The sequence below is a fragment of the Ictalurus furcatus genome, chromosome 16 (assembly GCF_023375685.1).
Source record: "Ictalurus furcatus strain D&B chromosome 16, Billie_1.0, whole genome shotgun sequence".
Lineage (NCBI taxonomy): Eukaryota > Metazoa > Chordata > Actinopteri > Siluriformes > Ictaluridae > Ictalurus > Ictalurus furcatus.
In genome coordinates, this window is record NC_071270.1 from 1,917,726 (window position 1) to 1,936,046 (window position 18,321).

General features: G+C 43.8%; 1 protein-coding gene across 7 annotated transcripts in view; it reads right to left on the minus strand.

Moving 5' to 3' along the window:
- Nucleotides 1–5,841: 5,841 nt before the first annotated feature.
- Nucleotides 5,842–18,321, minus strand: part of myo18aa (myosin XVIIIAa) — a 67,647-nt gene continuing 55,167 nt past the window's right edge. For 4 of the 7 annotated variants that reach the window (XM_053646074.1, XM_053646073.1, XM_053646075.1 and 1 more), the window contains 7 exons: nucleotides 17,448–17,585; nucleotides 16,971–17,156; nucleotides 16,565–16,704; nucleotides 16,049–16,093; nucleotides 11,110–11,232; nucleotides 9,374–10,885; nucleotides 8,516–8,602 (listed from right to left, as the gene is read on the minus strand). In XM_053646074.1, coding sequence (XP_053502049.1) covers nucleotides 9,391–10,885; nucleotides 11,110–11,232; nucleotides 16,049–16,093; nucleotides 16,565–16,704; nucleotides 16,971–17,156; nucleotides 17,448–17,585 — 2,127 coding nt within the window. In that variant the 3' untranslated portion in view covers nucleotides 8,516–8,602; nucleotides 9,374–9,390. Of the gene's footprint in view, nucleotides 8,603–9,373; nucleotides 10,886–11,109; nucleotides 11,233–16,048; nucleotides 16,094–16,564; nucleotides 16,705–16,970; nucleotides 17,157–17,447; nucleotides 17,586–18,321 lie in introns of all 7 variants that reach the window. The other 3 variants (XM_053646077.1, XM_053646076.1, XM_053646079.1) reach the window with 2 other exon arrangements.

Genomic DNA, 18,321 nt, shown 5'->3' on the forward strand with positions numbered 1-18,321 from the left:
GCACGAGTTTTGACTTCTGGTTCACGGGTCAGAACGTTTTGCTCAGGCGTCCTGACACGCCGAGCAACACGCATCTGGCATTTCGCCCTGGTTAAGCAGGCAGGGGGAGTTTATCCTTTGTTCTTTGTCTCATTTTCTCCTCCTTTGAAACATTAAAACTCCCAACAGTTTGATTGTGTCACTGAGGCGAGTTGTAAAAACCCATCAGCAGTTCTAGGTGGCCAGGATGTTCAGAGCTATACATCAACACACTCCATCAGGCTCCATCTGCTTGATAGAAAGAGTTGCTGGAGTGTCGTTCAATTAATAAAAAGCCAGACAGCTCGGGTAATGCAAATCAGAGCCTGATAAATAGTCCCTAAAGTTTTCAGGAACTGTTCGCACTTTGTTAGCACTCTGAATGAATGAATGAACGACCGATCGAGACTTCTGCTCCTTGCTTAAGCAGACCGTTATTAACAGGCTTAACGTTTGGTACAAAGCCAGCAGAAAGACTTCTCAGCAGGGATTTGACAGCTACGGTCACGAAATCTACGGTCTCTTTACTGCCGTATGTAACTCGGCGTGAACTGGCCACTGAGGGCACTATTTCCAAAGAGTGCTTGGACCCCGAAGATCGCTAAATGTAGTTATGTTATCGATAAATTTCCGTGTCCAGATCATACCAGAGTATGACTTCATTCTGAAGTTAAAAAAAACCCATTGAACTTATGATAATGTGGCCCGCCTAAAAGTTTTATTTAACCTAATGTAGACGCGGTGCAGTCAAGCAGTATAAAGATGGCTCGTATCCATGCGGCGTATCCAGTTTGTAATGAGTTCCATATGGTTTATAGTTGTGCTAATGTATTTAGTAATTACGCGGGCAATTAATTTTTGCCCTTAATCAGGCTTAAATGCCAATCTATACAACCGCGTCAGAAGTTGTGTGTTGCCATTCGTATTGTCTTTAAAATACACAAGCTGCAGCGTGTACGATAAATAAATACATAAATGAATAAATAAATCGGAGCTATTGAGTGAAACGGAACTGAAGCAGTTTTCAGATGCGTACATTACACACCATCGTGGCCTTGCTTATAAAAATCCATGTGTACTGTAGTAATTACTAGTATTACACCCACGCGACAAAGCGACGCTTGAAATAGCTTTTTTCTCTCTTTAATTTAGTCTTTAATGAATGAATGAATGAATTCGTCTCGAGGAAGCACTGGTCGGAGTCGTGATGGATTTGGAGCGTGTCCCAGGGATGAGATGTGGACACGCTGAGTTGAACATCACTCATCTTTACTCTTGGGGGTGATTTAACATCGCCTGTTTACCTACTGGCGTGGTGTTGGGAGATTGGAGGAAACCGGAGAATCCTGAGGACATTCGTTTTGATCCGAGAACCCTGGAGCTGTGTCGTGGGAATGCTCCCTGCTGCCACCTAGTTCTTCATTTTTTTTAATTTTTTTTTTTTTTAGAAAAAATTCCCACCTCCAGCAGCTTTAAATTAACCCGCAACGGCATTACTACATGTTCATAGCCGATGTTGTTGTATTATTTTTTATAGTTAATTGATGTTCATTTATATTTACAGCATCCAGTAAACGTGCTTTCTAGTCTCCATCAAAAACATGCCCTTGCGCTAGAACAAATAGGTCAGCATCTAAGAATAGCATGAAGCTAAAACCCTGTCAGACAGGAGTACAAGTCAAGGTTTTTCTTTTTAGTTTAATGTGATTATAACGTAATTAAATGAGAGCACAAACCACTCTGCTGCAGTGAGAGATGCTTTTTGGTTTTTTTTTCCAGCGGACATTTCGGGGCCAGTAATACTAAAAGAGTGCTCTTCTTCCACATTTCTCCCTGACTGCCAGCTCGACAGTGAACACTCTTCACAAATAGAACTCAATCCCCTCAGGTTCCTGCTGACCTGAGCAGAAAAAGTCACTTTAGAAGGATTGTATATAATATACGGCTGCAAGATGGCCTTAAACTCCACTGCTGTTCCACTTAGATAGTTCGTGTAAAATTATACCTCAATTATGGTACGTTGATGACTTGATGACTTCTATTCTATTCAGTTGGTATTATTTGCTTCATGTATTATCCGGCAGAGTGGAGGACATTTCATCAATAGCAATTAAAAAGGAAAAAAAAAAAGGTGTTGTCTTTTATGGTTTTATCGCTCAGTTTGTTCCGAGTTATAAATATACTTTGGGACCAATTATTTGAATAATACTTTAATCCACCTTTTCAAGGAGAGCTTATAATGTGACCTTTGGGTTTAAAAAAAAAACGTCTTTCAGAAACGGTAGCATAAAATCTCCAACAGTGGCCTCCTGATGACTAGAAATACACAAAAGGCAATACAGATAATACTTGAAATACACTGAAAGTATCGCTCGATACGCTTCAGAATTCATCCGAGTCACGTCGTTAATAAACATCAGTGACCCATTTCCGTTGGCAGACGTACATCCCCATGCCATAACACTCCCTCCACATGTTCAACAGATGATATGGTGTGCTTTGGATCATGCTCTCTCTATACTCTTCTCTTCCCATCATTCTGGTACAAGTTAGTCGTGGTTTCATCTGTCCATAGAATCTTCATCCAGAACTGGGCAGGCTTTTTTAAAAAAAAAAACTGTTTTAGCCAAGTCCAATCTATCCTTTCTGTTCTTGAATGTTACTGTTATTGGTTTGCTTCTTGAGGTAAACCTTCTGTATTTACATGCTTGATTGTAGACTTCGACAACGATACGCCTACCTCCCCGAGAGGGTTCTTGACTTGGCTAGATGTTGTGAAGGGGTTTTTCTTCACCAAGGAAAGAGTTCTGTGATCTGTGGTATTCCAGGCTTTTTGGTGTTGCTGAGCTCGTCAGTGCATCCCTTCTTTTTAAGAACGTACCGAATGCATGTAATTCCTAAAGCTGAAAGTCTACACTTCGAATCACATCTGGGTTTACCCCGTTACAGATCCGCTGTGGCCGAGTACAGAAGCAAAATGACGAACGATCGTGCCGCTGTCCAAATACTTATGGACATGACTGTATGTCTCTGGAATGATTGGTAATTGCATACAGGTTTTGAGCTCTCAGCTGTTAACTGACACCACTGGAAGCCCCACCCCCTACACTGTTTTTGGCTGAACGAATTTTGACAAAAAAAAAATTTAAATAAAGAAGTCCTACAACGAAGGGGTCAAACCCTTCACAAATAATGTTGACGGTGGGGATAATTAGACGGTGATTAAAACACAGTCGCTCTCCTGCGCAGATCGGCGCAGACTCATTCAAACGTTTTGAGAGTGACAGACGAGGTTTGTGAATGAATTTATATAAAAGTGATCCTGTAATGTTTTTTTCTGAACTGTGCTGCAGAAATATATATATGTGTGTGTGTGTGTGTGTGTGTGAAAGACTAATATTCCACGTAAATATCCTCCCAATCTATCACGGTGCAGTAGCTCGCTCATAAACAAACCCGGCTGTTAAAAAGCCATCAGCATCTCTGTCCAGCGATTTACCCATGCACGACTTTTGCAAGCTGTTCCATACCTGTTCTTCACCGCAAAGCACTTAATCACTTATCAGGTGGACCATAACGACAGGCATCATGGGGGGATTATACAAGGAGAAGATCAGCGGGATATTTATTAGTGGGCTGGTAAGTGAATTTGTATTGACTAAACCAGACAATGAGTGCATTAAAAACCCATTAGATACGCAGGGCAAAATCCATCTTCAGAATGTAGAGGCGAGTCTGTCGAGTTGGGGGGAGACGAGTTAATTAGCCCTGGGGAACAGAGCCCCCTCCGAGGAGATAAGCAGGCCGACAGGTATTACGTAAGAGGATTCTGGAAAAAGGTTGACGGAGGCTGCTGGGAGTTTATAGAGACACAGTTTTATTATGATAAGTTTGAATATCGGATATGATCAAATACCGCCTTAAGGATACTTACCACTGGGGGAGGGGTGGCTTGGCGGTTAAGGCTCTGGGTTACTGATCGGAAGGTCGGCGGTTCAAGCCCCAGCGCTGCCAAGCTGCCACTGTTGGGCCCTTGAGCAACGCCCTTAACCCTCTCTCCTCCAGGGGGCGCCGTATCATGGCTGACCCCGCGCTCTGACCCCGCGCTCTGGCCCCAGCTTCCTGACATGCTGGGGTATGCGAAGAAAACAATTTTACTCTGCTCTACTTCATATGTGATGGATAAAGACTCACTTCATTAACGCATGCCTACAGCTGATCTTTTGAACAGTAGCAAGTTCACTCACTGGAAAGAACCGTCACTCAAATGTCATCGAAAAGAAGAATTTCGTGTCGCTTGTATTTCCTCGATTGTGAGTCGGGTACGAGCGGTCGGGTGTCCACATACTTCTGGCCATATAGTTTATAATCACGTTAAACGTCACTGGACACCGTGGCAGCTGTATCATCGTGGCGAGACAGTTAAATCATCATATCTGACGAGGCTAGCCTTCGTCCTCTCGGGTTTGGGGGTCATTGGGCATTAGCGAATTTGGATGAAACGGCGTTTTTAAGAAGTGATGCAGAGACTCGAAAGATCAGAGATCCCAGGTGAAGCAGTTGCTCTGATGATTTAAGCGGAGACCGGCACGGTGAGGTTGACTGTTGTTGTGATTACAAATAAAAAACAATACAACATAAACGACACATTTCAGTTGGTTATTTATAGGAGGGGGTGTTATTAGAACATGTTGTTGATTGTTTGGGTACAGGTCTAGGACTCTCAGCGATAGCCTACATTTAGTAATCAAAAACCTTCTCGTACGTCTCGCACTCGAAAGCAATAGCTGGCTGGATGAAAGGCATAAAACAGGCGTGGAGCTGTAGGAGATGATGAGGAGGAAACATTCGAACTGGAGAGCCACTGAGCCATGTGCTTTAGGGAGCTGAAAATTTCATCAGAACGCAGCCGCCTTCTCTCATCTCTCATGCAGAGAAGGAGAATTAATGAGTAATTTCATGATTCCAACCCTGGCAGTCAAACAAAGAAGAAACAAAGCGACAGAAAGTGAAATAAATATGGGCTGCGAGTCTCCACCCAACACGCCATCGGCATGTCTGCCAGAGCGTCAGCTTGGAAATCTGGAACGATTTAGATTTCCGCGTTCTCCTTTTCTTTGTGCATATACAAAATGTATTTTAAAAAAATGATTTCCTGAGTCTACAGGCAGATTAGGATGTAGGACTAGGTGCTTTCTCTCGTACAGAATCGCTATATGTGCTCCAATCCACTCGGCATCAGAAGTCACACTGCGTCTTTCACCAGAGCACATCGCTCATTAGGGTGGAAACAGTATGTGCAAACAAAGCTGAGCTGAAAGCAGTACACAGAGTGCTCTCTGAATTGCAAATGAGAGCTGCCTCTTCACCTGCTCGCTGCTGGGGCTCGCAGCACCCCCAGTCACGCCGCTTTGACAGGCAGCTGCAGCCCGCCATTAGGGAACCCAGTCAGGCCTCGTTTCATTCGGCAGTGACCCTGAATTAACTCTTCCAACCGCCCCTTTCTGAGGAGTGGCGCACATGTAATCTGGGCTTTGAGATGAATGACATCTCATCTCATGCGTTTCCGACGTACCCGCATGACAGAGCGGCGGGCGTGACTTTCTCATTAAAAAAAAAATCGAAATCGGGTATGACGAGGTAACTGCACAAATCGACCGAACATCTGCCTCGAATGGTCCGGGGTTTCTTCAGTTCCCCGGTCTCAACTGTAGTTCTTTCCTGCAGTTAGTCCTCGTCTACTGTTTGATGCACAAGAATGGCGAAGAATCGGTAAATCCCGTCACACACGACCGCTTGGTAAACGCGTATACTGAAGAAAACTGAAGAAAACGATTAGGCTTTATTAGGAAGAACTGTTACACCTACTCGTTCAGAACAATACAGAACATCATGCAGATACAGGTCAAGCGCTTCAGTTAATGTTCACGTCAGAATGAGGGACAAAACGTGATCTCGGTGACTCTGACGTCCCGTGGCACGGTTGTTGGTGCCAAATGGGCTGGTTGACCTATTTCAGAAAGTGTCTAGAGTCTACACCGGATGCTGCAAAAAAAAAAAAACATACCGCAGGAAGTCCTGCGGTAACTCCGGTGACCACTCTGTACAACCGTGGTGAGCTGAAAAGCATGTCAGAAAGCACGACACGTCAAATATTCAGGCGGATGGACTTCAACAGCAGGTTCCGGTCCCGTCAGCTAAGAACAGGAATCTGAGGCCGCGGTGGGGACGGACGCACTGGGACGATTTGTTTTACGCTACATGGCACGACTGTTTCTGTGTGATAATTCGCTGATTGGATAACTGTGTCCGAGCAGGTGTTCATCGTGAAGTCGCCAGTGAGTATATATGACTAAGTAAATGCTTAGAAAACGTGACTTTAAGAATCACAAAGCAGACGTTTTTATTTATTTTATTTTTTTTCCCCCTCCGTAGTAGGTGCTTCCTTTTCCCAACAGGCAAATGTTTTTGGAGGCCGTGTAATGAAAAGGGAGCAGGCTTTTAAGACGACCTGCAGAAAGCAGGAAATAAGCTGCATGCCACTCGAGCCATGCAATCCATTAGGAGGGGAGGTTGAGGTCTGGTGCGGATTAAATGCCAGACATCTTTAAACCCTTTTTACTGTTCCTCTTGGTAGAAATTGTGTAATCTCTTTGAAATGCAAACTAGGTGAATTCCATTATATTCTCTTTTAGATACACATTCCTAATTGCTTGCATCTATTTACTTTTTTTTTTTTTATTTATTCAGTAGCCATGTTTTTGAACTAAAGAGCACTAGTGTAGCTGAAATCTTGCTTTTCTCTCCCCTCCCCCCTCCCTCTGGGGCTCTTCTGAGGGACTGTTTATAGCTTTAACACTGATTTAACTTGTTTTACAGACATTCTGCGACACTGCATGTAACTACCGAAACGTATGACGAGAATAAAGTATTATTCATTAATGAATTAAAATCCAAAAGCTAATAATATAGCATCAGGCTGAAGTGCATTCTGGGTAAGTTCTGCTCCTGAAACCTACAGCCCTGTTCACGTCCTCCCTCAGGCTTCCAGTGGGTCATCTAAGAAAGTTCACAGCTAATAAAGTATTTAACTGGCCCCGAAGAAAGCAATGTGGATTTAACCAAAGGATATACCGGCAAGGGGTAGTGGACAAGGCCGTGTTTGAAACCGTGTGAAACACCACAGGCTTTACTCGCTTACTAATTTCTTTTGATGGTTTTCTTCCGTCACGCTGAAAAAAGAAACTTAGTCGTTTGACAACAAGACGATGTAAACAATCGCAGATATTTATTTACAATAAAACTACCCCGAATATCATTTGACGCTATGCAGATAAGCCTTCTCAAAGACGTATTAAATATATTCTATATCCCTTCTCGTATTATTGCAGAAGCCACAACAGGAGCGGACACGGTGTCATTTTACACGTTTCTGCGATAAAATGTTCTGACGCATAGAAAACACGGACGAGGGAAACGAAGCGAAGCTGCGCTAACGGCTTGTCCGCTCAACACGTTATATTCTTCCACGTTTCACGCCCGAGCACGCAAAAATTACCGCTAATTTGTGCGCATAACCACGGTGTGCCTTCACACATACGCTTCTGAGGTTTCTCCGACGCCGTCGTTAATATTTTGTAAATATTTAATTCCATTTAAAACTGTATTTCGAACAAATTTCCGAATATTTTGCTTCGGAGGATCTTCCTGTCGAGTGCATGTGTAGGCATTACATAATCCCAAACGTAACCGTCACACCGTCCTTAGGCATCGTAATAATCCCCGGCGAAAAAGAAAAGAAAGAGATGAAAAGCAATATTGACCGAGATGAGAGAGATACACAACTATATAAGATTTCAGAGCAAGGCTTGATAAGTGAAAGAGATTAAAGGCAAAATTCACAACCTTCACACTGCAGCAGCTGGCTGATCAGAAGCAAAATTCTTTTTTTTTTAAAAAAAAACCAAAAATCAACAAAAATGCTAAAGATTTCTTTCCTCACAAGAATAAAATGGAGCGTTTTTCCCTCTTGGAGGCTGATGATTGCAAGCGTTTGCTATAGAGAACTTTGTATTGCAAAGCTGAGATTTTATAGATGATCTCTTTTACTTCTTCATAATTTATCTGCCTGAGCTTTAGTTTTATGGCGGCTAGCTGAACAACCCTGATTGAGGGAACGGTCAGGGTGATGGATGCGAGTTAGGATTTAGAGTGAAGAGAAGTCCATCGTGGAAAGGAGGATGCTTGCAGACGTCGCTCTTCCTTCTACGTTTTTACCCATGATCCTTAATTTAAAACTCCTATAACTTAAATAACAATGATAATAATAACTCTACCGTTCTCTTTTGGCTATGTATGGAACAGACTAAGTAAAAACCATCTAGGTCGTGGAGTGAAAGTCCGAAGGGGTGAAGATTTCACCCAAAGGCATGATCTAGTGTGCGTGTTGATGGTTCGGATCTACGCTGTGGTCTCTGAAAGTCTGGTTTCGCTGTCTCCATCGGCAACGATGCTCTGATGATCTTTCTCCTCCTCACCTATCTCTTCATCGGTCCGGCTCAGGTTTCTCCTCAAGGAAGAGGAGCTGGAGGAAGGAAAGAAACACAGAAAAGAGACTTTTAGCCAAGCTTTGCTGCAAAACGAGCAGTGAAGCATGACCTCTCTGCTCTTGGCTGGAGGTTAAGCGCACACCCACAGTTTTGTCTCTCAGTTGCATTTGGAGATCAATACAAGCACCGAGTTTGTGCAGTGATTCCCTACAAAGACAATCGAGAGATGTTTGTAGAGAAAAAACTTTTTTTATGGTGGATATGTTTTTGTTTTTTTTGTACCCTTCCTGAAATCTAAATGGGTTTTTAAACTATATAGAAAAATATCATCAGGGAAAAGACCATGTATGCTATGGAGGTCTTGGTAAATTAACTTCTCCAGAGCTGTGTTGTTTTGCTGCAGTTGAGTCATTTATCACACCAGCCTTTCACTGGGAATTAGTATGTGCCCTCGCACCCACAGAGCTCTCTAAATAAACTGCTTTCTCAGGAAGAAGCGAATAATTAGACGATAACCTCAGGCTTCATGAGGGGACTGAAAAGAACCCATGAAGCAAACCATGCTCTTCAACTCGAAACAAACTGAACATAGGCCATTAATTTCAATTTCCTTTCAAAGTTAAACTTTAAACACCGTTAAGAGTTCATAGCACAAACTCAGCATGGAAACCGGTCCCGAGCTCTACAGGCATGCCGTGTTATGATTAGTTGTTATGGCAGTGTGAAAACTATCCTATAGTCTGTCAGTAGGCCTGCTGTTGCTGGCTAATGTATTAGTTTAACACCATGCTGACTGGAAGGGTCACCTGCTGCACCTCCGGATTTAATCACTATCAGGCTTGTAAAGATACTTCATCACCAGGTTGTCCATTTTCTTTTTCTTCTTCCTCTCTTCTTTCTTGCTCGGTGGTCTCTCTTCTGCAAGACCATCTAGCCCTGCTTCCTCATCAGATCCTGGTGCACCTCGCCCCGGGCCCTTCTTTATGCTGTTGGAACTCCGATAGGACACGGCAGAACAGGAACTGGAAGACGAGTCGGATGATTCGGATGAGTCCGATTCAGACGACTCTGGCTTGCTTTCCTTCTTCTTTCCTTTCCTGGACCCTTTTTTCCCTTTCTTCTTGGAGCCCTTTTTGCGTTCGTCAGCCGACGAGCTCTCTGATTCAGAGTCTCGATTCTTCTTCTTCTTGGCTTTGCGGCTGCTGCTTCTGCTGCGAGAGCTGAAACTGCTGGAGGAGCGGGTATAGTCCAGTGCTGACCCGGAAGCCGAACGCTGAAGTCTAGATGTGCTTCGGTGCAGATCAACATCATCATCATCATCATCATCATCATATTGCAGGGAGCTCTTCACGCTGCGTATGCTCTTCCTGTCATCCTCCTCTTCTCCTGCTCCTCCCTTCTCTTCATCCGTGTCCTCCAGACTGCGGCGCTTGAACTTAATGGGCTTAAAGCTGAGAACTTCATTGATGGCTTTTTCCAAATCGGGGTCCAGGTAGTTGCGGTGGCTGACTGGTTTGGCATCTGTGTCAGCGAGTGCTTCACCCCCGGCGGGGCGGCTCTGGGCCGGGCTGGAAAGGCTTCGGGCTAGAGAGCGAGTACTATAGGATGAGATTCCACCTTCACTAAAGGCCACGCTCATAGCATCATCGTTGGCTGCCAGGTTAACGCCGAATTCGCTAAGCCGGCTGCTGCGTGCCAACGAGGTCCGGGAGCTGAGGCTGATGCTCCCAGGGCTTCGTCCTCCTGAACGGCGACTTAAGCCTGGACTCACTGCAGACCCGCAGTCGCTTCGGCTATCGTCCATCCATGACGTGTTTCGGCGCGCGCTGTAGCCACTTACTGTGGACCTAGCATCATTGTCCTGGTCCAGTCCACGGCGCAAGGAAGTTCTGCTAGGTGCCACCGAAGACACGACAGACTCCTTGTCGATCTCTGGGCTGCTCTTGGTCCACCGCCGTTCCAGACCTTTCCTGGCTCTGCTGGTGGCTTCAGAGTAAGCTTGAGAGATGACAGATCCCCGGTCATCTAGATCATCTCCGGCTTTCTCACTGGACTTGTTCTTAGCTTTGCGGAGTGACGAGCGGTCCGGGGTGTCTGGTTGCTCTTTTAGGGTACTGAAAAGGGAGCTCTCATCCCCAGTGCCTCCAATGGAGTCCTTCAGGTTGGAACGCTTCCTGTAGCTAAGCGAGCTCATCCCTGACACCGATCTACTAAGCTCAGCATCTTTACACCCTTCTTTCACATCCTGACCTTCTTTACCTTCCTTCCCTTCTTTTATGTCTTTTACATCAGCATTGGCTGCATTAGGATATTTGAGGCTTTGTTGAAGGAACAGATGCAGACAGACAGGGTACAGAAGGAGAGAATGATAGAAATCAACACAATAGTGAGTCAGTTTGAAAATGGAAAAATGTCTGGAAACTTCACAAGAAATCCTGTAAACATCTAGCCACTGGAGTACCCCATTAAACCAGCCCCATACCTTCACCTCAGGCAAGGACCCCATTATTTTTGGCTTAGGAAGAAGGTGACCCATACTGACCTGGGGGCCTTTAAGTCGCCATCGTCCGATAGGGTCTTGGCGGAGCCCTTATTTTTTGAGAACCAGGACTTCACCCCGTCCACGCGGTCCTCCACTTCAGAGTCCACATCGGAGTCCTCCCCGCTGTGAAAAAAAATTTCAATGAGGGGCAGTAGCAAGAACAACGGCTTGTTGTTTACTGGCTAAGACGGGTGGGGTTGATGAAAACAACGTAGGAACGCCTGGTTCCAGAGAAACACCAATATGCTTCAAACCATGCAAATATTACCAATGTATAGATTACTGAGTCAGCTAGCAAGTGTACCGTCAACATCGACTCGTTCATTCTCGACTGATACGAAATCGAGCTTGGAACGAGGGATTGATTGAGAGTCGAACGATAACGAAGACCGTAATTATAGCAAAATGTTGTAACTGCCGGTACTGCTTTTTGAGCAAACCTCTTCAATGTGGAAGAACGAGAGAGTATGACGATGGCTGAGCTGGACTTTAACTGCATTAACAACTTTCTCTGTTAGATCGACTGCATAATTGAAAACATTTGCATAATAAAGCCCAATTGTGATCGTGATGCATGAAACAGGCGGCAACATAATGCCACAGGGCTTTGAATATTTTTAAATATCTAAAGCAAATGGTCCTAGCCATAAATATGAATGTACCTGCATGTTTCCCTCTCGGCTCTTAATCTGTAGAATAAGTCAGGATGGGAATCCGTCGAGTAAAACCGGTCCAGCCTCTAAGCAGCATGCAAATTATCTCTTGAAGGCACAATTAACTATGTTAATGGTTATGTTAATGCTCGTCTGTTTCCCTGCCTGTCTATTTCTAATGATTGTTACCAAAGCTGTGCACCTCAGCCCAGTCCATAACTGGCAGAAAGAGCGAGAGAAACCTGTCGGACTAGTCATCCCAATCCGTTCTCTTTTCTGCACCACTGACATATTGATTGGCACTAAAAGCCCATTGCCAAAGGTAAGCAGGGAAGACTGTACGAGAATTGCACTATATTATAAATTAGCGATGCACTGATACCATTTTTTTTTTTTTCTTTCCCAGACTGATTACACGTACATGTTTTTTGGTACTCGTCGACACCGATATCGAAATGTGTAACCTACTTAGTACTGATCAATCAGAGACTTCATAGAACGTTCTTATTTAGCTCTGTTTTCCCAATTTAGGAAACAGAAGGTGCGCATATGCTCTACTAGGCTCGTTCTTCATAGCATTCATTTTAACTGAAGTGCTTTGGTTAGCTACTTTGGATTGAGTAGGGTTGCAGTAGAGAGCGGATGTTGTACCACTTCAGAAAAACTTACCGCTTCTGTACAGCTGTAAGCAATGTATGCGTTTGCTTTCCTTGCATCAGAATCCCTTGTTGTCAGTGACTGATCATCAAAAACAACATACAGGGTGGTAAGACTGGTTATTTTCACCTAGCGATGGATGCTGCCTCGTGCTGCTAGCAATGAACAGCTCTGGATGTTTACGATGTCTTATTAGGTTACTTGATTTGGACTTTTCACGGAGCGCAGTCTGTGATTTCCATCACGATTGCGATCGTGAGATATGTCCGGATCACTGTCATTTTGTGTATCCATCCAATTCTTCCTATTTAGTAAGGGAAACACTGGCACGTTCTTATTTATTTTCAGTTTGACCTCTGAAGTTGCAAGCTGCATCAAGTTTCAACCACAACTGCGGTATGGCCAACCGAAGGGCAGCGGCTTGCCTTCGGCTGTTTGAACGGATTTACCGAATATTAGCATAACAATATCAGGGGTGTCCAATCTTATCTGCAAAGGGGCCGGTGTGTGTGCAGGTTTTCATTCCGACCAAGCAGGAGCCACACCGGAGTCTATCGAAAGCCGAGATCAACTGATTAAACAGCTGGAATCAGGTGTGGCTCCTGCTTGACTGGAATGAAAACCTGCGCCCACACCGGCCCTTTCCGAATAAAATTGGACACCCCTTCACAATATCTTATATAGTATGTTCTTGAATGTTGCAGGTCTTGTCTACATTACTGTGAGCGTGAAATAATTGTTCGATATACAAGCATATTGTAAAATACTAACAATTATTAACTGACATTAAAAGACATGCAGGCATGAATGAACGCAAAGATTTAAACTCTAATGTTAAATCTCTACAATGTGTGTGTATTGACACTTCCATTTAATTTCATTTAAGCCCTTCTTCACTAGGGACTACCGTTAGAGCTGTATAGCTACCATTAATGTCTGTTTAATATTACTGAAGTGGGTGGTGATGTTTGGAATGGTACAATACTTGTAATCTTGCTATAACGACCAGTTTTCCAAAAACATAGTGAGAGTATTACAGGCTAATTAAAAGTCATTCCTCTTGCCCTCAGGGAAGTAGAAGGGTGGAACCCTGATCTTTTTGGTGCCTGAAGTAGGATCTGACACCACGCTACTGTGTCTGGACAAACTATGACCTCTCTTTTGAGTCCACTGTATTGTGAAAACCAAGAGGACTGAGGTCGGTTCTTTTAAAATGAACGGTCTGACAAGTCCAGATTCTGCAGGGGGAATAATCGTGCTTTTGCCCACCCCCCAACCGTTGTGCTTCGCTGCCGTACAGCCTCGGTATGACACCAAGCTTTATCAAAGATGTTATTTCATATCTCAGATTATATACAGAGGGGAAAATGCTGCTTGACGTGTAAACACCTGGCTATGAGGCTGACTTTATATCCTCATACTCGCTCTAATTTAGCTGTCAGGATTGTTCTTTCCTTTTTCCTGTGGGTGTTTGTATGCATACTGAGCAGTTATAATGCGCCATATTGTGCCGCTCTGTTTGACAGCGTAGACGCCAGGGCTCAAATATTTACACGACGAACAGTAAAGTGAAATAATAACGCTCCCGTGCGACCGAGCCGAGTTGTTCTCTGGTCAGGAGATCGCCGTGTCTGTACACACGGTCGGTTACGGTTTAGACAGATTTGTTTCCTAGTACATGGCTACGCCTCTCTTCACATTATTAACAGCACCAGTCCTGTCAGGTAAGGATTGCACCAGTGTCTTGAGACAGCTCCGGTCAATTTTAGCTTATTCATACACTGACCGTGGTGCAATTCAGCTGCAGTTTGTGGCCTATTTTAGGAATGGTTTTTAAAAAATGTATTATTACTATTGTTTAATATCAGCTGGAACTACTGTCAAAGCTTCTGTAACAGACAATTAGTCAACAATGCTGTGGTATAAGGTGGGAGAGACCGGGTTTATTTATTTATTTATTTATTTAGTCTGGGAAACGTATCATTCTTGAAAAAAAAAAAACCCCACAAAGGCATATGGACATGACAATGCCTAATGGAGTACTATTTATTTAATGGCCCTAAATATGCATCCAATGCCTTAGACCACTGGCGTGGAGCTCCTCGGGCTGTGAGCATGGAGCACAAACACACACAGCCATTTCACAGTCTGGACATTAATCAGTTGTGACAACATAGTCCTATTGGTTACATATCTCCGTTCCACCCAATTAGATTTATCACTAAAGCGCCTGTAGAAATTCCCCAAAACGCTCGACATTATTTGTACTGCTCAGTCATCCACAGCCCAACTCCCGCACTGCATTATCCTCACCCATGCACTACATTAATCAAACCACACAGCTTAAATACGCATTACAGACTCGTAAAAACATCTCTAGTTAATGATTCACAGTAAGCTCTACTCTAGGAAGAGACAATAATGTTGTTGTTTTTTGTTTAATTTTTTTTTTTTTCTTTTCACGTGCCATGAGAGCAAAGGCTAAGTTCATATTACAAGCTTCTGATGTTTGGATCCGTCTCCTCGGATTTGGTAGGTTCCTTCTAGTTTTGCTTGAATTGATTCCCGAGTATCAAGTAAATCCCCAATCCTTTCACAGAACGTCAGTGACTGTAGTCAGTGCTCTTGCCAACGCACCATTGTTGTGTGCATGCACGTTAACGTTAAAGGATAAAAAGCCACGTGAATTCTGAACTCGCTGTTCTCGAATCCGATCTGAGTCACGTTAAGGCAGAAAATCAGGATTTTGTCACTTTGGTAATGTAAACCCAAAAAATACCTCTTGCTGCTAGTTAATATCCCAATTTCTATTCAGGTGGAAGCTTCCTGGGGAGGCGGCATTGCTTAAGCCCTTAAAATAAAGCTTGCCTCATTTGTAAGGTAGTATGAGGAACGCTAACTACTAAGGTCTATTATTTTGGACAAATTTTAATCCTTACGTATGGGCCACTACTTAATTCTACTACATGCTAGTTTTATGCTGGAAAGGTAAATTTCATTTTTAGTAATACTGAGTATATATATATATATATATATATATATATATATATATATATATATATATATATATATATATATATATATATATATACACACACACACTAGACAATAATTTGCACATTCCTCATGTCTCATACGGTGCTCCTACAAATCATATTCAGAGGCTAGTTGATGCTTCTTGACATTTTGATTTGTCCAGAAATCGATTTCTCCATTATTGCTAATATTACAGCTGTGGCATACAGATAAACCGACGGGCAGGAGCATTTGTCGGACACGCCACGAGCTGACTCTCCACTGCAATCAGTTCATCCAGTTATTTTTATCAATGCGCTGACGGTGTTCAGGAATCAAGAAGTTGTTAAATGCAATGAGGCATAAACATGCTGGCTGAATGGACACGAGGCAGACGTGCAGTGCTTGCAGATTCATGCACGTGCGTTAAAATGGCTGACGTTGATGCTGCTGTTAGCACGTGAATTGCGTGCTGTGATCATGAAATCTCGATTAGTTTCTCTCAGCATGCACGATTGTTATACACCCCCCCTCCCCCCATGCTTATGATCCCCGTGCAGTAATGTTTGGATGGAGTTGGAGGAAAAAAAAAAAACAGTGTTTCGGGTCCTCACTTTTTGTTCTTCCTTTTCTGATACTTTGTCACCATGTCTTGCAAACTGTCTCACACAGACGGAAAAGGAAGGTTGATTAACAACATGAAAATATGAGAAGAAAAAGAGCTGTCGTAATTCATTGTATGTGGCATAACGAGGTAACCGATAGCAATCAAAGAACACGTATATTGTGTACATGCACTTTATTTATTTGTACGGCCTCTCCATGTCCTAATATCTACCTGCAGAAACGAAACGTATTGTGCATGCTCTTAAGCTGTACATTGTTAACATTAGACACACAAAGACTCGGCATTGAGCTCCTCTATCTTTAACTCGAATAGCAGGCTTCGCCGAAGGACGCTAAACAAGTGGAAGGAACAAAAAACAAACAAGGCGAAATGTGATGTCATCGAAAAAGGGGGGCGTTGTTTCATTTTAGAGGTGATATAAACGTCTCATCAAATGATAAGATGTCTAATATGTTAATGTGAGAACTTTAGCAGGACGCATCCCAGCCTCGAGCGCACGTACCTATTGATGAGGTCATCATTGTCGTCGCTCTCCATCTCGTCCTCAATGGCTGCTTGTAGATCGCCGATCCTCTTAAAGGCCAGCTTGAGGTCCGCCTGCAGGCTCTGATTGGCTGCTTCCAGGCTCTCGATGTCCATTTCCTGATGGGACAGGAAGTTCTCTTGTTAGTCGCAATTTTGAAATAGGAGGCAGCTAAGCAGTTGTCACTATTAAGTGACGATGTTTTTGTTTTTCGCACCACTCTGTGTAAACTCTAGAGACTTCCAGGTGATCATCTGTTTCTAAAAAAAAAAAAAAAACTGGCACCAACAACCATGCCATGGTCAAAGATCTCCAAGATCACATTTTATCCCTAATCTGATATGTAAAGAAACGGGGCCTGGTAAGCATTTCTGTTTTTGCTTACCAGTTCGTGCTTTTTGCGGCTGGCCTCAGCCTCCTTTTTGGCCAGCTCGGTCATCTCCTCCTTGATGTCGCGGATCTGCCGCTGCATGCGCTTGTTCTGCTCTTTCTCACGGTTCTCGCCAGCCGAGCGCTGGTCCCTCTCCTCGGTCATCTTCTCGATGTTCTCCTTCAGCCGCGTCACCAGGGCCTGCAGACAAGAGGTCGAGAAATACAGAGAGAATGAAGAGGACATGAGGTATTGTGTCTTCCGTATAAACCATGGATGGAAGGATATATTGGTCTGGTGGTATAGGGATAAGAAAATCTAGTAGAGTTATACAGTTTATCTCGATAATGCTGCTGAGCAAAGGTACATGGCCCAAAGGCTATGGCTCAAGTGTGCTCCTGTAAAAGGTGCCGATTTATTTCACTCGGCCGCTTGCTTAATAACGGGTTGCTAGGTCCACCCACACACATTCGCCATCCCTCGCTCTCTCACCTCCAGGCGTTTGATCTGGGAGCGCTCGAACTCCAGCTTAGTCTCCAGCTCGCGAATCTTGGCTTCCTGCCTGCTGACCAGAGACTTCTCCACCATTGACTGCTCCTGGAACTCCAGCTGGCTCTGCACTGACTGGAGCTGTGCGGAGGAAAACAGTGCTCCTCAATATCGTGTATAGTTGTGATCTTTTCAGACCTTATCATATCTTAAGGGGAGTGTTTAGTTGTTTTTCTGTACTGAAAAAAAACCAACATTGCTGGGACAGCTGACTTTGGGCCAGGCACTGTACTGTAAACTGTAGATTCTGCCATGATTTTTTATTTTATTTTGTCGCGTGACAAATTAACGTGGAAAAAAAGAATCCTCCGTTATGATTTGAGGGGCGTTCGTTTATTTTTGCGTCCCCTTAGAGAGGTGTATCTCTGAAAATCGATATTAAGTCACTGACTGATCACCTTTATCCTACGATGAAACGTTTCTATCCTGTTGGGCGTGTTCTTATCCAGGATGATCCCACCCCCATTTGCAGGGCATGAGGGCTCACTGAATGGTTTGATCAGAAGGTAAATCACATACTACGGCTTTCAAACTTGCCGGATCTCGGCGCAGTTGAACAGCTACGGGAGATTTAGGGAGCGACTTTTTATGACTTCAATCTGTCGGTTTTTTCCTTCGGTCTCTCGGGCGATAGAACTGGCAATAATTGAGCACTGGCAACAGGACCAAGCTGTGTGCGCTTAATCCTCTGCCTCTCGCTTTCTGTGAAGTTTTTCATCGTATAAAAATGCTCAAAGAGTCAGAGTCGAGCATCGCCTGAACACGTTTTTAGACTGAGGTGATTAGTACCGTCATTGACATTTAACTTCCGACGAGC